Raw genomic sequence first — 23,841 nt, forward strand, 5'->3', positions numbered from 1 at the left:
AAAATGCATTACACTTTTAGGCGGAGCTGTGGTTTAACTATCCAACTATCAAGGGCCATTTTTGATACCATCGTCTTAATATATGGAAAAGGAAACATTAAGCTCCACTTAAAGGGGTGTTCAGAGTTATTGCTGTGGATAGGCGATAAGTGTTAGATCGCAGGGGGTCGGACTGATGGGACCTTCTGTAATTTCGAGAATGGGGCCCTAAGTTTTTGTTTTAAATAGAGTGGCAGCACTGGATTGTAGTCCACAAGATTGCATACAACTCAGTTAAAGGAGTACTCCAGGGAATTGAACTTATCAGACACCTATCCCCTCTACACAGGATAGGGAATAAGAGGGTCTGACTGCTGGGTCCACTCGTGATCTCCTGTACGGGGCCCTGGCTACAAGCACCAGCCCCCAACTTCCTGGTCGAGCAAAGGTGATGGCCCACTCAGCCAATCACTGCCCGCAAAGATGTCCTGACTCAGTGGGACTTCACTTGTGCTTGTCCAGGAAGTTGGGGGCCGGAGCTCCCAATACGACACTTATCCCCCTTTAATATCAATTTTTAGGACTACAAAAAGTCACAGTGTAGCCTTAGCCTAAAAGCAATGACTTATCACCAAGATATACAATCATGTATGGATTCTGACCCCTGGAAGCTCCACCGATCTTAAGAAAGAAGGGACTGTAGCCCTGACTAATGGCTGTGGCCCTTTTGAGTTTGACTGGCTACAGTTCCCTGTACAGCTGTGTGGCCGGGAGCATCCTTTCTCTGGAATAGTGGCGGTTCTGGAGGTGAAAACATGATAAAAGGATGTATGGGAGATTGGTGGGGGTCCATTAAAGACTTTGGAGCCATTTTATCACCCCACATCACTCCCCTCTTTGATCCTCCCCTGTGCCATTTCACCCCCCTCTTGTTCTCCTCTTCCGCAGAGCAACATCAGGGGAGTCACGTCCAGGTGTGCCACAGGACCATCCATCGTTGCTCACTAATTTAAAGTGGCCGTGGCCCATACTGTTGCTCTCGAACAGGCAGCAGACATTGTGGCCACTTTAAATCAGTGAGCAGCGGTTGCTGCTGCTGGATGGTCCTGCGACACACCTGGATATTGCCCCGACAAACTAATGTGTCGCGGCATGCAGTTTGGAAAGCCCTGATATATACCCACATTATCTCTGCAGCCAATCCCTGGCCTCAAAGGCTTTGTGTCATATACCGCTGTGGTAGTGATGTGGGTGTACAGGGATGCACCGGAGCAATGGCGCTGGATAGGTTGGGTGCTTGGTGCCAGGGAGATGTCACCAAGTCACTCTACTTTGCCCAAAGAATTTAGATACTGAGTTAGGGCAGATCTTTGCCTTGGATGCAAGAAAGCCTATATATGCCTCTGCTGTGTGTCTATATTGTAGGTTGGTTATTTTTTTCTTTTGCAAGGCAAAAAATTTATTCTTTGTGGAAATGGTTATTCATTGTGCGTGACGATCTGCTCATACGTTATTGTGAGCGTTTTCCATGAAACACAGCTGTCCAAACACAAGATCATTTGTCGCGACGGTGTTGTCTGTCGGTTCTCACTGTCAGTATCTATCATGTGTACAGCAGCTGCTCCTGGCTGTGAATACCTCCTGTCCACCAGCTGATAATATACTCATAGGATTATCCGGTAAAATGAAATGTCAAGTAAATGTACACCTGTGTGCATATCATTCTACCCTGCATGGGTAGATAGCATCTTAGGGTGATGATACACAGCACGCCATGACCGAATCCTCACATATGGTTCCATAAAGGTCCTCATGGGCTAGAGTGACAGCCTTTAGAGTGATGGTGTTAAGCCATTATAATCAACTTGGGTTGTATTCCGGCTGAAAGACCCCTGCCAATGCTTCTTTATATACAGGTACCTGTTACGACATAACACGGTATGCCCCAAGAGGCTTTTACAAGAAACCGCCCTGGGGGTCTTTGGTCCTACACAATACTCACCCTTGGTGTTGAATTGGGGTTCACAGGGTAGAGCCCTGCGCTGGACTGTTTTCTTATTTCCGCTCCCGTTGGATTTCTAACCATTACCGCCTGCTCCTGCCAGGTGTGTGCTCCACTCCTGCAACATGTGTCCAATCTGCTCGCTCGCTCCTTAAAACATTCTGTCACAGCTTTATGAGTTGTGGCAGAATTCCCCCCTGTGCTGTTTCATTACCTCTTTGTGCCATTTAACCCCTTGTGCCATATTATTACTCTCTGTGCCATTTCATCACCCCCTTGTGCCATTTCATCACCCCCTTGTGCCATTTCATTACCCCTTTGTGCCATTTCATTACCCCTTTGTGCCATTTAATTAACCCCTTGTGCCATATCATTACCATCTTGTGCCATTTCATCACCTCTTTGTGCCATTTCATTAACCCCTTGTTTCATATTATTACCCCCTGTGCCATTTCATCACCTCCTTGTGCCATTTCATCACCCCTTTGTGCCATTTTATTACCCTCTTGCCATTTCATCACCCCTTTGTGCCATTTCATTACCCCCTTGTGCCATTTCATTACCCCTTTGTGCCATTTTAACACCCCTTGTGCCATTTCTTTACCCCCCTTTTGCCATTTTATCATCCCCCTGTGCCATTTCACAGGTTTGCGTAGGATTCTGTGGGACCCACTGTATGTTCTGCTCATGACTAAAAACGACTAAAAACCACCTGTGCTTGCACGTGTTATATCAGGTCTTGCGGCATCCCAATCCCATTGCAGTGCTCTAACACAGGGCCCCACCGAGGAAGAGATTCTGAGGGCCCACCACACCATCTATACAAAAACAAAGCATGTTTGGTTTAAGCTTCATCATTGTCTTAACTCTGGAGGTTCATGAAGTTGGCTGAAGCGTCACTTGTCTTCACTGACGCTCCAATGTTTTTGATGATGTAAAATGGTCCTATTAAGGCCCAAAACTGTGTGTGCACATAGCCTCAACCCAGTGTTTGAAAAACTGCAACTACAACAGGCATGCTGGGAGTTGTAGTTTTGCAACAGCTGGAGGCACACTGGCAAAGGCTTTGCGGGCATGCCGGGAGTTTTAGTTTTGCAACAGCTGGAGGCACACTGGCGAAGGCTGTCTGGGCATGCAGGAAGATGTAGTTTTGCAACAGCTGGAGGCACACTGGCAAAGGCTGTGAGGGCATGCTGGGAGTTGTAGTTTTGCAACAGTTGTAGGCACCCTGGTTGGGAAACTTGGTGTCAACTTGTGTCTGTTGAAGTTAAAAACAAAATTACACTTCCTCGGATCTGTCTTCTAGACGTGTCCCCGTGTGCACTGTGAATGGATTATTCATGAGCAATTCCATGGATTTCTAACCACCAAAATAAAAGTAAAGGTAACTTGTCCTCAAGTGCTAGATCTGCTGTTGCAATAAAAGTCTCTTGTGTTCTGCTCAAAGCCATGTAAAAGATTTGGGATGGACATTTTTTTTTCTGTATGAAGGCACATAGAGAAAATATGCATTCATATTGCATAATAGATGTGCAATTAAAATTTTTAAACGTGTAAGAAAAACTTATTTGTGAAGATATAGCATTACATGGAGGCATGGGAAAGCCTGTAGGATTCGTAAAGCTCTGAGAAGTAAGGGAGGAAGTTCCCACATGAGATGTGAGGAAGGGAATGCTCCCTCCTCCTCAGTGAACTGCATGCAGTGTGAGCTACATAAACAAGGGAATTAGGAACCATTAAAGGATGAACACCACTATCAGACAGGCAAGTTTTCAGTAAAAACGCAGAAATAAAATACCAGTGTTAGCACATGGTAGAAAATACGAATACATGTTGGCGTTTTTCTTTTTTTTTTTTTTGTTGTGTGTGTGTATTTCCCCCAATTTTACAATAGAAATCCCTGAATCAATTATTGAAGGAATCACTTGATTTCTATTGAGAAAAGTGCAGGGGGAAAGAAAAAGCCATATAAAAACATTACGCAAAAACTGAATTGTGGAGAACAAAAAAGGGTAAGTTTTTTTGTGGTATTGTGGGTTTTTATTGTGTGGTCTTTTTATAGCCCCCCTAAAAAAACTAACAAAATTTGTGTCCGACACGCCCTCTCCCATAGACATGAATGGAGGGGGTGTGACATCATGAGGGGGCGTGGCGTGACGTCACGACCACTGCCGCAGGAACCCGGTGTTTGTATGGAATGGCGGGTGCTGCAGGAGATCGCAGGGGCCCCAGCAGCGGGACCCCCCTGATCAGACATCTTATCCCCTATCTTTTGGATAGAGGGTTAAGATGTCTAGCAGCTGAATACCCCTTTAAAATAGTTATCCCCCTGAGTAGGGAAATATCTAACTAATCGGTAGAGGTGCAACCACTTCATTCTCTCTGGGGACAATTGGTTCGAGTGATTGGTGGAGGGCCCACGATCAGCTAATCATCTTATATCCTGTGGATAGAGAATAAGATTTCATCTTGGAGTAACCCTTTTATTATCCCAAAATGAAAAAGGCAGCAAAATGAAAAATAATTTTGCACCTGCAACTGCAGTCCATTGTGTCTCCATGGTAACAGACTACAGACAAATTTTAAGAAGTCTGATTCTACAGTCCTATCTTTTCTTCCCTCTGTTCTTGGAGCTGACCTGAACTGACCTGCAGGTTTTTAGGATATAATGTAAGGGTATGGTTGTATAGGGCTTTGGACCCTGAATCCATCCATACAACCCATTAGATAATTGACCCCTCCAGCACCAAATATCAGAGTTAAAAACATATATGCAAATTAGGTTTTGGAGCCCACTGGGCAGTCGCCTTGTCTGCTGGAACCCAGCACAATTTGGCCCCTTTTAGCAGTTAGTCACTACCCTGTAAATCAGGGGGGTAGAGTAGGCGACCAGTGCACCTAACCAGTGGAGGGACCCAACTTTGCTGGGCTCTAGAAGCCTAGGGGAATGCCCATTGGGCCCCAAAGCCTAGTTTGCATATCTTTTTAAAGGTGTCAGCTACGTTTTCCTAACAGCACCACATCTGTCCACTGCGTGTCCCTCCTTGTGGTGGTGGGAGGTGATTGGTGTGTGGAAGGAGGTGTGTCCCTCCTTGTGGTGGTGGGAGGTGATTGGTGTGTGGTAGAAGGGGGCGTGTCCCTGCTTGTTGTGGTGGGAGGTGATTGGTGTGTGGTGGAAGGGGGCGTGTCCCTCCTTGTGGTGGTGGGAGGTGATTGGTGTGTCTGCTCATGCAGCCTTGACTATGAGTCATCTCTTGTCCATAACTCATGGACATGCTGATGCTGCTGCATGACTGGTTAGTGTACCAGTAAGTATATGGACCCCTAGTGATGAGATTTTGAGATTTTCAGGAGCCGTTTTCTTAAATAAGTATTCAAAAAATTAATAACAACCATATTTAGGGTCAAAAGCCATATAAGGTCATGCCATTACGTTATACCCTAAAAAACTGCTGATATGTACACTTTAAACAAGTATCCTTCTGTAGACAGTATTGGAATCTTTATATATATAAAACTCTATGTATGTGTGTGTATGTGTGTATGTGTGTATGTGTGTATGTATGTGTGTATGTATATATGTGTGTATGTTCCAGCATCACGCCCAAACCGCTAAAGATATTAGCATGAAACTTGGCACACATGTTACTTATATGTCAACAACAAACATAGGATAGGTGATTTAACCCTTACTCACCCCCATTTGCCAGGGGCGGGTTTATTTAAAGTCCCATACAAGTCTATGGGAAATATATGTTACTACATAACTTCCAAACAGCTGGAGATATTTCGATAATACTTGGTCGCATGTTACTTACATGTTCACTTAAAATATAGGATAGTTAATTTAACCCTTAACTACCCCCATTTGTGAGGGTCGAGGTTTTTGTTTAAAGTCCTATGCAAATCAATGGGAAATGTATGTTCCCATATAACTTCCATACGGCTGGAGATATTTCAATACCTGGTACACATATTACGGGTCAGGATAGGAGGTCGAGATAGGAGGTCGAGATAGCAGGACTGGATAGGAGGTTGGCATAGGAGGTCGAAATAGGAGAACGGGATCGGAGGTCGAAATAGGAGGACGGGATAGGAGGACGGGATAGGAGGTCGGGATAGGAGGTCGGGATAGGAGGTCAAGATAGGAGGTCAAGATAGGAGGTCGGGATAGATGGATGGGATAGGAGGTCGAAATAGGAGGACGGCATAGGAAGTCGGAATAGGAAGTCGAGATAGGAGGACGGGATAGGAGTTTGAGATAGGAGGTCGGGATAGGAGGTCAAGATAGGAGGACGGGAAAGATGGACTGGATAGGGGGATGGGATAGGAGGTCGAGATAGGAGGTCGAAATAGGAGGAAGGGATAGGAGGTCGGAATAGAAGGTCTGAATAGGAAGTCGAGATAGGAGGACGGGATAGGAGGATGGGATATGAGGACGGGATAGGAGGTCGGGATAGAAGGTCGAGATATGATGACGGGATAGGAGGTCGGGATAGGAGGACGGGATATGGGGTTGGGATATGACAATAATATATGAGGACGGGATATGAAGTCAAAAGCTTCCTCCTTTGTTTATTTTATACCATAATTGTCAAACAGATGTGAATCCCCAACAATCCCCTTCTCCTGCCTGCTCGGCCACTGCCATAGACATCAATATAAGGAGGACACACAGCTCTGTATGTTGTGTACACATCTGCAATTTCTGAAATTGCAAAAAAAAACATAGTCCAGTGGATGCTGAAATATCGATAGCCTATGCGGCTAGGTAACCTGCAAAAGGAGTACTACTACTCCCATCCTCCCAGTGGGCACCATGTAGAGCCTTAGGTCCCCAGGGTCTGGTGAGTAGAGTGCCTCAAGACCCATCTGCCATGTAAGAGGTTTTATACATGACACATGGTGGGTGAGGGTCATGTTAAAGATTTTGCAGTTGGTCTCAGGATTGACTAGATTGGTAGATTGCAGAATCAATCAGAACCTGAACATTTACTTTAGCCTGGGTCCAATGGTGTGTGCAGGCCCGAAATGCTCGATAACAATTATACTGGAGGCTGTCCAAACTATTATCACTCTCAGTCCTTCTGTCCCTCCCCATATATTAAAGTTTATATGCAGAATTTTTGGAAAGCTGTCCTTTTTTATAACGTTAATGCAGTTTTGGATTTGCCATCCATTTGAATAGAAGGTCGGGTTATTTGTTGCTGGCGGTGAGTGGCACATCAGTACATGCAGCATGGGGATGTCCGCATCTCCACAGAGTGTGTGTCTGGAAGATAAGGACTTGTATCATAACAGGGGCTTGTCAGAGGAGACATTTGTATTTTTCTGAGTTTATCTTCAATAGAACAGAAGCCATATACACCACTGGAGCTGAGAAGTAACAAGAAACCAAGGGGATTCATTTATTCTTATTGTTAAAGTATCTTTTGATATCAAAACATTATATATATCTACAGGGTGGGCCATTTATATGGATACACCTTAATACAATGGGAATGGTTGGTGATATTAACTTCCTGTTTGTGGCATAATAGTATATGTGAGGGGGGGAAACTTTTCAAGATGGGTGGTGACCATAGCGGCCATTTTGAAGTCGGCCATTTTGAATCCAACTTTTGTTTTTTAATAGAAAGAGGGTCATGTGACACATCAAACTTATTGGGAATTTCGCAAGAAAAACAATGATGTGCTTGGTTTTCACGTAACTTTATTCTTTCATGAGTTATTTACATGTTTCTGACCACTTATAAAATGTGTTCAATGTGCTGCCCATTGTGTTGTATTGTCAATGCAACCCTCTTCTCCCACTCTTCACACACTGATAGCAACACCGCAGGAGAAATGCTAGCACAGGCTTCCAGTATCCATATACACTGCTATATACTACTATATACACCGCAGGAGAAATGCTAGCACAGGCTTCCAGTATCCGTATACACTGCTATATACTACTATATACACCGCAGGAGAAATGCTAGCACAGGCTTCCAGTATCCCTATACACTGCTATATACTACTATATACACCGCAGGAGAAATGCTAGAACAGGCTTCCAGTATCCGTAGTTTCAGGTGCTGCACATCTCGTATCTTCACAGCATAGACAAGTGCCTTCAGATGTCCCCAAAGATAAAAGTCTAAGGGGGTCAGATCGGGAGATCTTGGGGGCCATTCAACTGGCCCACGACGACCAATCCACTTTCCAGGAAACTGTTTATCTAGGAATGCTCGGACCTGGCAAGTTCCCTGAGTTTTTCCAGCAAGATGGTGACCACCACATTATGGGTGTCAGGTCCGAGCATTCCTAGATGAACAGTTTCCTGGAAAGTGGATTGGTCGTCGTGGGCCAGTTGAATGGCCCCCAAGATCTCCCGATCTGACCCCTTAGACTTTTATCTTTGGGGTCATCTGAAGGCAATTGTCTATGCTGTGAAGATACGAGATGTGCAGCATCTGAAATTAGGGCTGGGCGGTATACCGGTTCATACCGAATACCAAAATTTTTGGGCTGCACGATATGAATTTTCCTCATACCGCAATACCGGTTGGGCCCTTCCCCCTTGGTAGTGAATTATCAGCCCATCGCTGCTGCGCTGTCCCCACATCGGGGAACTAATCAAATGTGACCCGCCAGCGCTGTTCTGCTCCCCCCCCCCCCACCAAATCATGTTACCTGCGAGCGCTGTTTTGGTTACCCCCAATTAATGATCAGCCCAGTGGGGGACTACTCACATATGTCACCCGCAAGCACTGCCCTCCGTTGGCTGTCCGGGCATGCTGGGAGTTGTAGTTTTGCAACAGCTGGAGGTCCGCAGGTTGGAGACCACTGCTATATGCTGTATTCCTATGCCCGGGCTGCAAAAGATAGAGAAAAACTTTAACTTACCTATGTCGGCCTTACGCTGGGGACGGGAACGTCGGACAGCCACCAACCTATCACCGGCCGGAGCAATGTCCTGCCCCGGCCAGTGATAGGCTGAGCCCACTGTCATGTAAGAAGCTGTGGCCGGCTTCTTACATGACAGTAGGCTCAGCCTATCACTGGCCGGGGCGGGACATCGCTCCGGCCGTTGATAGGCTGACGGCTGTCCGACGTTCCTGTCCCCAGCGTAAGGCTGACGTAGGTAAGTTAAAGTTTATTTTCTTTATCTTTTGCAGCCCGGGCATAGGCATACAGCATACAGCAGTGGTCTTCAACCTGCGGACCTCCAGCTGTTGCAAAACTACAACTCCCAGCATGCCTGGACAGCTGTTGGTTGTCCGGTCATGCTGGGAATTGTAGTCTTGCAACACCTGGAGGTCCGCAGGTTGGAGACCACTGGCGTACAGTATAGAGTTCCAGCGCAGGCGGCCCGCAACAAAGAGGAGGAGGGCAGTGCTTGCAGGTGACATATGTGAGTAGTACCCTGCTGGGCTGATAATTGGGGGGGAGCAGAACAGCGCTGGTGGGTAACATGATTTTGGGGGGGGGGGGAGCAGAACAGCGCTCGCGGGTCACATGAGGGGGGGGGTGAAAGAAATACCGTTATATACTGTGGAACCGCCATAAGTTACAAAAATACCATGATACACATATTTGGTCATACCGCCCAGCTCTATCTGAAACTATGGATACTGGAAGCCTGTGCTAGCATTTCTCCTACGGTGTATATAGTAGTATATAGCAGTGTATACGGATACTGGAAGCCTGTGCTAGCATTTCTCCTGCGGTGTATATAGTAGTATATAGCAGTGTATACGGATACTGGAAGCCTGTGCTAGCATTTCTCCTGCGGTGTATATAGTAGTATATAGCAGTGTATACGGATACTGGAAGCCTGTGCTAGCATTTCTCCTGCGGTGTATATAGTAGTATATAGCAGTGTATACGGATACTGGAAGCCTGTGCTAGCATTTCTCCTGCGGTGTATATAGTAGTATATAGCAGTGTATACAGATACTGGAAGCCTGTGCTAGCATTTCTCCTGCGGTGTTGCTATCAGTGTGTGAAGAGTGGGAGAAGAGGGTTGCATTGACAATCCAACACAATGGGCAGCACATTGAACACATTTTATAAGTGGTCAGAAACTTGTAAATAACTCATGAAAGAATAAAGTTACGTTAAAACCAAGCACATAATTGTTTTTCTTGTGAAATTCCCAATAAGTTTGATGTGTCACATGATCCTCTTCCTATTGAAAAAACAAAAGTTGGATTCAAAATGGCTGACTTCAAAATGGCCGCCATGGTCACCACACATCTTGAAAAGTTTCCCCCCTCACATATACTAATGTGCCACAAACAGGAAGTTAATATCACCAACCATTCCCATTTTATTAAGGTGTATCCATATAAATGGCCCACCCTGTATATTGCTATATGTGCAAAAGTATAGAGACCTCCTGCCCTGTGTACTTGTTCTGTTTGGTGAACTCAAATAGCACAACCTCCGCAGGGACCCAACTAAAATGTATCATATTTCTTCTAATGGTGACTAGTGATGAGCGGCAGAGGTCATATTCGAATTTGCAATATTTTGCAAATATATGGACGAAAATATTCGTCCTATGTTCATTCCCTTTTTTTTTTCCATGCGAAAATTCGTAATGAAATTCGCATAGTGCGCATGCGCGATTATATCTTTCACCTAAAAGAAGGCAGGGATCAGTGTCCTGGAAGTGCCGAATTGCCTGGAAGTGCCGATATTCGTGAATATTTGCATATTCGCATATACGAAATATTCGCGCTCCACACCGACTCACACAGTAAATAATATTGGAGCCTTCTTTGGACCACAAGCTGGAAGCAGGGAGGGATGATCACTTTTTTTTTTACATAGTACACATCATTGTTGTGACGTCTACTGTGCAAAAAAACGAATATTTGTCATTACGAATATATATCGCTATATTCTAAATATTTGCAAAATCGCAAAGTGCCGATATTTGCTGTAAAAATTTGCATTTCGTATATTCGTGCTCACCACTAATGCTGACTCATCATTACAGTCAATTTATTGCTAAATTTTCGATAATGGAATAAGGGTAACAAAGTTTGGGCGCACTGCCACGGAGTGAAGCAGTTTGGGTGCACTGCCAGGAAGTGAAGCAGTTTGGGTGCACTGCCAGGAAGTGAAGCAGTTTGGGTGCACTGCCAGGAAGTGAAGCAGTTTGGGTGCACTGCCAGGGAGTGAAGCAGTTTGGGTGCACTGCCAGGGAGTACAGCAGTTTGGATGCACTGCCAGGAAGTGAAGCAGTTTGGGCGCACTGCCATGGAGTACAGCAGTTTGGGTACACTGCCAGGGAGGGTAGCAGTTCTGGCGCACTTCCAGGGAGTGTAGCAGTTTGGGTGCACTGCCATGGAGTACAGCAGTTTGGGAGCACTGCCAGGGAGTACAGCAGTTTGGATGCACTGCCAGGAAGTGAAGCAGTTTGGGCGCACTGCCATGGAGTACAGCAGTTTGGGTACACTGCCAGGGAGGGTAGCAGTTCTGGCGCACTTCCAGGGAGTGTAGCAGTTTGGGTGCACTGCCATGGAGTACAGCAGTTTGGGAGCACTGCCAGGGAGTACAGCAGTTTGGGCGCACTGCCAGGGAGTACAGCAGTTTGGGCGCACTGCCAGGGAGTACCGCAGTTTGGGCACACTGCCAGGGAGTACAGCAGTTTGGTTGCACTGCCAGGGAGTACAGCAGTTTGGGTGCACTGCCAGGGAGTACAGCAGTTTGGGTGCACTGACAGGGAGTGTAGCAGTTTGGGCGTGCTGCCAGGGAGTGCACAAGTTTGGACACACTGCCAGGGAGTACAGCAGTATGGGTGTGTGGTGTCCCAGTACAGGTACATTGTGTCAAGGTATTTTAGGCCCTGTCAGATTGAGACCTCCAGTGTCCTGGGGGCTCCCCTGCAGGGACTCAACCATTTCTAATGTGTATTTGTACTGTTATAACTTAGCAATCCGTTATTAGGTGTCTGTAGCTTTAAGTATGTTACCTAGCAACCTCATGCTTAGTCAGGGTATGTGAGAGAGGAGGACTGAGGGCTAGACTAAACTTTTGTGTAAGGTATTATGTTATTACTTGTATGTAACTTTATTGTAAATCCTAAAGGGGATACAGACAACTCTATGATCCACAGCTGCCTGGCCAATGGGCTTTAGTTTAGCCTTCCCTTATAAGGGGTGGCATTTCCTGTGTGAAGGAGAGTGGGAATAGGAGAGTAGAGGAGGAGAGGAGTTGTGAAGAATGGTGTGGAGTTCAGAGTACAGAGTGGAGGTCCGAGCAAGTTCAGAGGAGGTGAAGCTTCGGAATAGCAGAGAGAATCCGCAGAGGAGTGAGAGCAAAGATGAGAGAGATAAGAAAAGCATGAAGTAACCCCAACTAATAGCAAGCCTTTACTTCAGCCTTGATCGGAGAATTCCTAAAGGACAATTCATTATCTTCCGGCGAAAAGCCACAAATCTACCGACACTTCAGTAAGTGACTTTAATCTGAAGCCTAATATTGCGCAGACCTAAAACTCCTAGTCCGGCCGTAAGAGCCAAGCATATATGCAATATCAAGTCCAGGCACTGCAAGCTGTGTGGTCCTCTAGAGACTGTGGAGATTGTACCACCTATCTTCAAGTTAGTAAAGCCTCTGTTAAACTGCAACCTAGTGTGGAGTCAATTCTTTCCTTGCTAGCCTGTGGGGAGACGGAGTTCCCCGGACCTGTAGTACCCCGGGAGATACCAAGACTACAGTGGCGTCACGTGACATTAAGGGTTAATACCATCCGACCCTGGGTTCATAACCCCCCAAGAACCAAGTAGCTACTCCCAGCGTAGCGGTGGCTGCAGACCTCACCCGTGGCCACCACAGGTGCACCACCAAAATGTTCAAAAGTTTGGGTGCATTCCCAGGGTGTGCAGTAGTTTGGGATGTGCCAGGATGTGCATAATGCAAGTGCTGTCAATACAGTTTCTTATACCTAAAAATTTGCAATAAAATTTTGGGGACCATGAAAGCCAGTTCAAAATATGGGAGCTGCTGCTAGTCCAGCACATGAGACCCTTGGTCAACACACAATGGTCCAGAATTTTTACAATCTGTCTAAGGACAAAACCTGTCTGATTTGCCCATAGTTACGAATATCCGCTCAGCCTTAATTTTACCAGAGCAATTTAATGAAAGCTGATCTGTGATTGGTTACTATAGACCAGTGTTTCCCAACCAGGGTGCCTCCAGGTGTTGCAAAACTACAAATCCAAGCATGCCTTTGGCTGTACAGGCATGCTGGGAGTTGTAGTTTTGCAATACCTGGATTCACCCTGGTTGGGAAACACTGCTATAGGCACATGAGACACTTTCCGTCCTCATAAGGATTGATAAATCTGGGCCTATATATAACAGCTACAAATTTATGTGGATATCCTACAAAAGTATTCTAGTTAACTATGTAGGACATTTAAATATTGGTCTATATATATATATATATATATATATATATATATATATATATCTCACAGTAAAGAAAACGTCCGGCACTCGAGAAGATGCAGGTAAAACTTGTCAATGGCTTTATTCACACGCTTAGGCAGGACACAATCTGACGCGTTTCGCACCCTCGGGTGCTTAGTCGTAGATAGACATACACTCAATAATGCAGGTTAAAATACACATGAGTTTGGTCACATGACCACATGGATCTTGATTAAAAACAGTTGGTTACAAAACATGGCATTGGGAATCATGATCACATTTGACCGTTCGGAGAGAGTTCACACAAGGATGCAATCAATGCGGCTTTAAATTTCATATTTTAAATGACATTAAATTTCAAACTTGAATGGTCCAAAGGCTAATCTACCAATACTACCGATATTCATATTGATTTAGGGGTGCATATTTAACCGCAATAAACAATTTAAATTATATCTACACATCAAAATCCGAGATATTTTTGTATATAGATCGATAACCACATGGTGTATATCACACCATGTGAACAACCCCCTATAATTTGCGACAATTCAAAATTTATTATATGTACCGATATTCATATTGGTTTAGAGGTACATTTTTACCGAAATAAGCACTTTAAACTATATCTAAACATCAAAATCTGAGATATTTTTATATATAAATCGATAACCGCATGATGTGCATCACACCGTGTGAACATCCCCCTATAATTTACGACAATTCAAAATTTATTATATGTGCACAGGAAACGAAGAATGTATATTAAACCGGGGACTAAACTCACGTGATTAATGATAAATTGTATACATCCACCATATTTACTTATTCAATTTATGTACACGTTAACATTAAATCCAATCTTTTATTTAATCCTTGCGGGAATCTTGTTCCCAAAAGGAACATCCAATGTGCCTCTCTATTGTATAATTTCTTTCTGAGGTCGCCTCCCCTAGGTCCTAAGGTGACTTTTTCTACTCCCAATACTCGTAAATGGGTAGTGTCCCCTGAATGGGACTCTCTAAAGTGACGTGACAGCATGGACATGTTTGTCAAACTACTTTTAGCATCCGTAATATGTTTCCTAAACCTCACTTTTAATGAATTCCCCGAGCATCCTACATATTGCAAATTACACGCAATGCATGTGGCTACATATATGATGGATTTAGTATTACAATTGATGTATTGGTGTATATTGTATGTCCTATTTGTTGTACAAGACGTTACAGTATTTGTGTTCACCATATGTGTACATGTGATGCATCTGGTATGACCACATTTGCGATTACCTATATTCCTCAACCAGTCCCGGTCCATTACACTTTCCTTTTGACTAATAAATAGACTAGGTGAGACTCTGGTTCCAATAGTGGGGCCTCTCCTGGACACAATAGAAATACCTTCTGATAATAAGTCTCTTAATATTGGGTCTATTTCTAATACCGGAATATATCTATTTATTATTTTCTTAATCTGTCCAAATTGAGTACTGTATGAGGTCACAAAAAATGGTGGTCTATCTTTACTCGAATTTACGTTTTCATTTTCGATTGTATTTTTGGTTGGTTTGTCTCCAACCTTATGTGAGTCCCTTCTATTCTGGTGCCTGCTGGAATAGGATACTAGTTATTATTATACAATAGAGAGGCACATTGGATGTTCCTTTTGGGAACAAGATTCCCGCAAGGATTAAATAAAAGATTGGATTTAATGTTAACGTGTACATAAATTGAATAAGTAAATATGGTGGATGTATACAATTTATCATTAATCACGTGAGTTTAGTCCCCGGTTTAATATACATTCTTCGTTTCCTGTGCACATATAATAAATTTTGAATTGTTGTAAATTATAGGGGGATGTTCACACGGCGTGATGCACATCATGCGGTTATCGATTTATATATAAAAATATCTCAGATTTTGATGTTTAGATATAGTTTAAAGTGCTTATTTCGGTAAAAATGTACCTCTAAACCAATATGAATATCGGTACATATAATAAATTTTGAATTGTCGCAAATTATAGGGGGTTGTTCACATGGTGTGATATACACCATGTGGTTATCGATCTATATACAAAAATATCTCGGATTTTGATGTGTAGATATAATTTAAATTGTTTATTGCGGTTAAATATGCACCCCTAAATCAATATGAATATCGGTAGTATTGGTAGATTAGCCTTTGGACCATTCAAGTTTGAAATTTAATGTCACTTAAAATATGAAATTTAAAGCCGCATTGATTGCATCCTTGTGTGAACTCTCTCCGAACGGTCAAATGTGATCATGATTCCCAATGCCATGTTTTGTAACCAACTGTTTTTAATCAAGATCCATGTGGTCATGTGACCAAACTCATGTGTATTTTAACCTGCATTATTGAGTGTATGTCTATCTACGACTAAGCACCCGAGGGTGCGAAACGCGTCAGATTGTGTCCTGCCTAAGCGTGTGAATAAAGCCATTGACAAGTTTTACCTGCATCTTCTCGAGTGCCGGACGTTTTCTTTACTGTGAGAGTTCTACTAAGCCGGGAGCGGTACCGGTGTCCGCAGCACGAGATAGTGCAGCAAACGCGAGAGTGGTGAGCAGCCTGACCTTATCTGCATCATATATATATATATATATATATATATATATATATTATTATATATATAAAACTCAATGGCCCTCATTTACTAAGAGTGTTGTGTAGGTTTCTTTGTGGGTTTTATTTCCCTACAATTTATTTTCCACGGTATTTACTAAGGTTTCCCTACATTTTCTACTTTCCCTACACTTTGCTTTTTTTTTTACGCATGCTCTTATCTGTCGGGTTTTCTTCAGCTCAAATCCAGCACATTTTATGTGAAAACCTTAGTAAATATGCTGGGTTTTTGTAAAAATGTTGGGAACACGCCCTTTTCAGAGACCACACCCCCTGAAAAGGGATAGGAGGACAGAATATGAGGTTGAGATAGGAGGACGGGATAGGAGGACGTGTTAGGAGTTCGGGATAGGAGGACGGGATAGGAGGTCGGGATATGGGGTTGGGATAGGAGGACGGGATAGGAGGACGGGATAGGAGGACGGGATAGGAGGTCGGGATAGGAGGATGGGATAGGAGGATGGGATAGGAGGATGGGATAGGAGGACGGGATAGGAGTACGGGATAGGAGGACGGGATAGGAGGTCGGGATATGGGGTTGGGATATGACAACAATATATGAGGACAGGATATGAAGTCAAAAGCTTCCTCTGTTGATTTTCCTCCAGAACAAGGATTAGGAAGGAAAAAACGGGCAACGCCGGGTACTCAGCTAGTATGTTCATAACAATGTTTTGTTGTTAACATATATTACTACTATCTGTGGTAGTGTCCCCTTTTTTGTGCTTAAAATGCATGTCCACCTACATCATCATTGGACTCTCAGGTGTAATAGATTCACAGTAATTTCTCAGTGAATTAGCATTTCACTTTGCTTATGCTTCTTGTCAGAGGAGAATTGGATCACGTGCAGTTCCATTCCCCTACTCTGACAAGCTGGGAGGAGCCATTAGCAGCACTTCTGGCATCTGTCAGTGGGGCTGTAATGTAATAACATTAGCGATATGCACAAGTACAGAATACCCATTCATAGACTAGGTTCCTGTCATTATTCTGTACTTGTGCTATGCTTTTCCAACTAAGGAAGTGAAGTTAGAGAGATGAGCATAATGCAATCAGGTAGATGCAGGGAGATGGAAAGTCTTGTGGGATTTGCTGCTGCCCACCTTCATAGTCCAGCCAAAAGCATTGTTCGACTGCTGCAGATGATATTTGTGATACATAGAAGATCAGTATCAGCACCATTTTCATCTAATCACATATGCATTGTTTTAAAGGGGTTCTCCACCATAAGGTGATTTTAGTACGTACCTGGCAGGCAGTAATGAACATGCTTAGGAAGGACCTGCACTTGTCTTGGGGCTAAATGGCTATGTTGTGAGATTACCATAACACTGTGGCTAGCTTTTTGTGAACTAGTATTTCCTGTTTCAGTTTTCTTTTTTTGACTACAAATCCCACAATTCCATTTTCCTCCCTCCCACACATCAGCCACCCCACCCATTGAAACATAAATGAGCTGCATCCATTCAAAAGACCTGTGGTTTTAAATCAGGGTGCCTACAGCTGTTGCATTAGTTGCAGATTGATCTCTCTCCCACCAAGCGATCGCTCCACCCATTGAAGCAGACAGGCTCCCTGTCATCAGCTGACTAGTGAGTAAGGTCTCGGCCGCATTGCAAGCTGGGAAAAATCTGAGACAACAGTCATTTTATATGCTGTAAAAAATAAATATCACAAAAGAATTGTGAGAAAATCGTCACACACAGGTACAGACACTATATTATGAACTACACTAACTTTACAGCATAGTCAAATGAAAAAAAAATCCTGGAATACCCCTTTAAAGCGTTCACTACTATCTGCAATTTCAGGCATTCATTGGTGGTCTTCAGCAGATATTGGGTCTTACTGTACTCTTAAAACCCTTTACAAATTGAAACTACAAGCATTATTTTTGTATTGCTTGTGCCATGAAATACATTTATTGAAAATTACAATCTGTTTTGTCACATGACCAGGGCATTATTTATACAAGGCCCTGTGCCTCGGGTAGCTGATAAAAGGGGGCAACATGAGTCAAAAAGTACTGTAGTGTACATATGCAGGGGAGCTTACTTGTTTCTCCATATAAAAACAGAATGTTGAGTGCTGTTTTAGTTATACCCCATAGGGTGCCCAGCTGTTTCAAAACCTGTTAAAAAACCTAAGGATCAGCTATAGTGCAGCAGCTCCTATGTTCTTACGTGAACAGGAGAAGCTACAACCTTTGGTGATTCCATTGCCTTTAGAGGATTAGTTAGTCTCCTGTTTATGCAGATTGCGGTCACCCTTCGGTGACTTGGCCGCATGTCCTGACTGTGACATCTTCAGCTCTACTCAACCACTTATTGTCATACCAAGCAGACCACTCCACCACATGGCTTTCTATGTGATGTGTTATGCAGACAAACATCTGTGCAAAACGTACACCTTCTATGCGTCTATAGCCGTCCATTTATATTGAAGAATGCGAAACAAAAAAAAGTTGGTATCCACTAGGGCTGCAATTAACGATTATTTCTAAAATCAAATAATTAGCCAATTATTGGTACAAATAATCGATTAATCAGATAAAAACCCCAAAACGGGATTAGGGGACCAGGGAAGGGTAAACAGGAGTGCAGGAAGAAGTGGGGACCGCATTGTGAAGAGTTAACAGGGGAAAAGAGAAGGGTAAGCCCCTGAAGGGTTAACAGAGGGTAAGAGTGAAGGGACAGAAACTAAAGGGTCAATGAGGAGAAGAGACAGGGGTAAGCACCTAAAGGGTTAACAGAGGATAAAAGCGAAGGGACAGAAACTGAAGAATTAATGGGGAGAAAAGAGACAGCACCTGAAGGGTTAAGCTAGGAGCCTCACTGCAGGGGAGAAGGAGCAGTTCAGACTGTAGTGATGGCTGTCCTCCTGCACCAGGAAGATCTGTCAGCTTCTGGCTGGACAGGGGGGCTATCAGGACTGGAGGCTTTTTGTCACCAGAGGCGACAAGTAGGTAGCGCCGGCTTCCAGACAGCACTCCAGGCTGTGGTCTCTGTGCTGCAGGCAATGGTAGAAAGAACAATCCCGGCACTCACTTTAGTCTTCTGCCAAGTGAAATGTGTTTATTAAAACACGGTGCAAACACAATATGACGCGTTTCGGCCAAAGCCTTTATCAGACTGACATACATCGCTGATGTATATCAGTCTGATAAAGGCTTTGGCCGAAACGCGTCATATTGTGTTTGCACCGTGTTTTAATAAACACATTTCACTTGGCAGAAGACTAAAGTGAGTGCCGGGATTGTTCTTTCTACCATTGCCACTTATTCCACGTGCACCACCAAGGGACTCGAGTGCCGACCCTTACCCATTTCTTCTGTGCTGCAGGTAGGCCGCAGATGTCGCAGGCTGGAAGCACCTTCAAAAAGAGATCGGAGGGTAAGGGGAGATGGAGGCGGACATAGGGGCAGACTGAGGGCTAAAAGGCAGGGAAAATAGCAAAAATAGTAGAAATACTGTGTTACTAAGACCCCCCCCCCATGACCAAGGCCATGACCTCTAACTACTGATTAATCGATTATTGAAAACGTCGACAACAATTTTCATTATCGATTTTAGTCAATAATATCGATTAATCGTTGCAGCCCCAGAGTCAACTGTGATTCTATAGATTTCCAACAAGGATGGTGAACAGAACAACCCCTTTAAAGATTGGGGACAGTCCTGGAAAATTTGCAGGTTCTATTGGCAAGTACTATATGTGAGTAACTTTCTACTTGATCTGATAACAGTCTTTGGACACGTATAACATGGTCAACCCCACTGTGCCGCATTAGTTTTACTTCCGTATAAAATATTGCAGTAATGTCTTATTTTCTGGGTTATCCATGATGGGGATTTATTAATATCGTTCACTCCCAGTATAATCATCAGCTGTGTACCCACCGCTGTAGAGAAGCCTAATATTCCTCCTTGGCTCTTGCTGCTCCTGTCACCGTGTAGACTCATTATGATGCTATGGAAAAGTTTGAAAAGATTCTGGAACCTTCCGGCGGAGCGTGCTGGTTCTACCGAGGAGGCTAATTGCCGCTCATAATCACTGGATCCGCGTGAATCATTCGGAATAACTCTGCGCAAATGTATCAGGTCATTAGCAAAATGACTTTCCATCAAAGATCGACTTGACCCGCGCAGCAATTCACAGGGACCTTTCACAGCTTCTGAAAGAGCAGATTGGCACTTAGCAGACTGCTCTTATAGTGAAAGACGAAATCCTGATAATGATTTTATTGTAATTTGTGACTCTTTATAGCTTTGATTAGTGACACTGAATGTCTGATCATTTGGCTCATATTAATATCTCCATGTACTTACGTCTTATCAAAGAGAAGGCTGTGTTGGATCTTGTATTTTTAGTTGGTTATGTTTTATCATATTTAGTTTTTTCGATTGATCATATAAAACTTAAAGGGGTAGTCCAGTGCTGAAAAACTTATCCCCTAGGGGATAAGTTTCAGATCGCGGGGGGTCCGACCGCTGGGGCCCCCTGCGATCTCCTGGCCAGATAGCGGGTGTCGACCACCGCACGAAGAGGCGACTGACACGCTCCCTCAATACATTGCTATGGCAGAGCCGGAGATTGTCGAAGGGAGCGCTCCGGCTCTGCCATAGAGTTGTATTGGGGGGGCCAACACGCCCCCTTCCCGCCGGGGCCCCTTACAGGAGATTGGAGGGGGGGTTCCCAGCGGTCGGACCCCCCCAACTGAAACCTATCCCCTATCCTCAGGATATGTTTTTCAGCACTGGATATCTCCTTTAATGGGGTTCTGCAGGCCTAGAACTTTGATAGCCTATTCTTAGCCATCAATATTATTAGTTATTAATATGATATAGGTACAGGGATTGTCTTCATGATACAACCCTTTTTTATAAGTAGAGGGTCTGGAAACCTGTTTTTAAAGGGGTACTCCACTGCTCAGCATTTAGAACAAACTGTTACGAACGCTGGAGCCGGGAGCTCGTGACATCATAGTCCCACCCCCTCATGATGTCAGACCCCGCCCCCTCAATGCAAGTCTATGGGAGGGGCGTGACAGCAGTCACGCCCCCTCCCATGGACTTGCATTGAGGTGGCAGGGTGTGACGTCATGAGGGGGGTGGGGGCTATGACGTCACCAGCTCCCGGCTCCATGTTCGGAACAGTTTTTTCCAAACGCTGAGCAGCGGAGTACCCCTTTAAAGCCTACGTGTCATTTCAGGTGACTTTTCAGGATAAGTTTCTCTGTGGGAAGCAGCACTATTTTTAACCATTATATAATTTCTATAAGGCACTTTTCACCTCTGAAGGCTCTTATTTTCCGTTGTCTCTGAGCAGATGGGTGGGGGCATGGCTGTATAGGGCTTTTGATTCTGAATCGGTACATACTACATACCTCTCATTAGTTGACCCCTCCAAAGCCGCAATATCAGAGTTTGACAATATATGCAAATTAGTCTTTGGAGCCCACTGGGCGTTCCCCTCGGTTGTTAGATGACAGGGTAAAGGTTAGAATTACAATACAGCCTAGTGGCTGCCAGTCAGGGGAGTAGAGGAGGTGACCAGAGGGGGGCAACTAACTGGTGAAGAAGCTGAACTGTGGCAGAGGGAGCCGCCCAGTGGGCCTCAAAGCCTAATTTGCACATCTTTTCAATCTCTAATATCTCTGTGCTGGAGGGGGTCAATTAACGAATGAGAGGTATGTATGGATTCAGGGTTAAAAGCCCTATACAGCATTGCCCTTACCTTAAACCCTAAAACCTGCTGACAGGTCTGCTTTAAATGGGCATTCTCATTAAAACAATTTTTTGCTATTGCACTCCTTATGGTAAATAAAAAAATCTTTCTTATGTATTTTCCTCCATCTTTTGCATTTGGACTTCTTCTGGCCTGGCAGAAGTCCAAAGAACTCAGGAAATGCTGAGGGGTGTGTGTGCAGTCTTAGCCAGTCATGGGTCATCTCACACACTGAATTGCTCTGGGCTGTGTGTAGCAGAGTGAGGGAGGAAGTTCTCCCCTGTATGGCTTCAGATGATGTCATAGCCTGCTGGGGAACGCCCCTTCCCAGTCTGTGAATCTGACTGAGTCTGAGCAGAAAATACAGAGAAATATCAAGGTAGAAAATTAAGAAATAATAAAAATAAATGCAGGGGGTGGTTTATCATGATGAGGGCAGTGAACTGGGAGGATTATAAAATTTAACCAGATCATGAGAGGTACTCTTTAAGTCTTAAGTGGTTACACTCTGGAATATGTAAATCTACAAATCTGTTCCTGGGATGTGAATTCTCACTTAACCTCCTGTACTTTTTTTTTTTTTTTTTTTAAATCCTCTTATTGCACAATGAAATTTAGAACATGTATAATGTGATATCTGATGATTCATCTTTATTTTTTCATTTCTTCTCAGGACACAGCTGGACAGGAAAGATACCGGACCATCACCACAGCTTATTACAGAGGGGCCATGGGGTTCATACTGATGTATGACATCACCAATGAGGAGTCTTATAATGCTGTGCAGGACTGGTAGGGGACCTTATTATCATATTCAATTACCTTTATTTAATTAGCATAATAAATACCTTTTCACACAAGAACTCAGGAAATGCTGAGGGGTGTGTGTGCAGTCTTAGCCAGTCATGGCTCATCTCACACACTGAATTGCTCTGGGCTTTGTGTAGCAGTGTGAGGGAGGAAGTTCTCCCCTGTATGATTTCAGATGATGTCACACCTGCTGGGGAACGCCCCTTCCCAGTCTGTGAATCTGACTGAGACTGAGCAGAAAAGACAGAGCAATATCAAGGTAGAAAATTTACAAATAATAAAAATAAAGGCAGGGGTTGGTTTATCATGAAGGGGCAGTGAACTATGAGGGGCTTCCATTAATGAGCATTTCCCAGTAAAATAATAATAACCTGTTTTATTCGGCCATTTCATAGTCATGTGTGTTTCTTGTAAAGCTGTATTAATACAGGGGTGCCTCACCATTAAAGGGGTACTCCGCCCCTAGACATGTTATCCCCTATCCAAAGGATCGGGGATAACATGTCTGATCACGGAAGGTCCGGTTGCTAAGACCCCCCCCCCCCCCCACGATTTCTGAGCTGGCGTTACGGCCCCAGGCTTCTGTGATCGTGACGTCAGGCCACACCCCCTCCATTTGTGTCTATGGGAGGCTAGTACAAAGCTGACATGCCTCCTCCCATAGACATAAATGGAGGGGGCGTGGCGGCTGTGATCGCCAGTCATCCGGCACGGTGTGGAGTTAGCTCCGCGCACCGGATGACTGGGGTAGCGCAGCTGAGATTGCGGAGGGCCCCCAGTGGCCAGACTCCGGCGATCAGACATGTTATCCCCTATCCTTTAGATAGGGGATAACATGTCTATGGCAGAGTACCCCTTTAACTAATCCTGGAAAAAAAAACATTAAACAGAGTTTTTTAATTTTTATTTTGTTAACAGCACCACACCTGTTTTCAGGTCGGGTGTGGTATTGCAGTTTTATTGAGGTAAATGGATTCAAGTTGTAATACCGCACACAACCTCCTGCTGCCCTAGGCACTTGGACTGAATACCCCCCATTAGGGCGATTCCACAAGTGTTGAAATTTTGCCATGCAGATCTGTCACAAATAACGCAGCAAAAACCGCATGCAGACCCACTGTGATATCACCACTTTCTGTGTGAGCAAGTGAGATCCAATCACAAATCCACAACACAATGATCATGTTGCAAATCTGCAGGTAAAATTCACAGCTGTTCTGACCCATCATG

The 23,841-nt window shown here is 44.2% G+C and overlaps 1 protein-coding gene across 2 annotated transcripts in view; it reads left to right on the top strand.

Moving 5' to 3' along the window:
* RAB3B (RAB3B, member RAS oncogene family) overlaps positions 1 to 23,841 on the top strand; it is an 82,447-nt gene that overhangs the window by 44,597 nt on the left and 14,009 nt on the right. For both annotated transcript variants that reach the window (XM_056532251.1, XM_056532249.1), the window contains exon 3: positions 22,475 to 22,593. In XM_056532251.1, coding sequence (XP_056388226.1) covers positions 22,475 to 22,593 — 119 coding nt within the window. The remainder of the gene's footprint in view (positions 1 to 22,474; positions 22,594 to 23,841) is intronic.

Source organism: Hyla sarda, chromosome 7 (assembly GCF_029499605.1).
Source record: "Hyla sarda isolate aHylSar1 chromosome 7, aHylSar1.hap1, whole genome shotgun sequence".
NCBI classification, from domain to species: Eukaryota; Metazoa; Chordata; class Amphibia; order Anura; family Hylidae; genus Hyla; species Hyla sarda.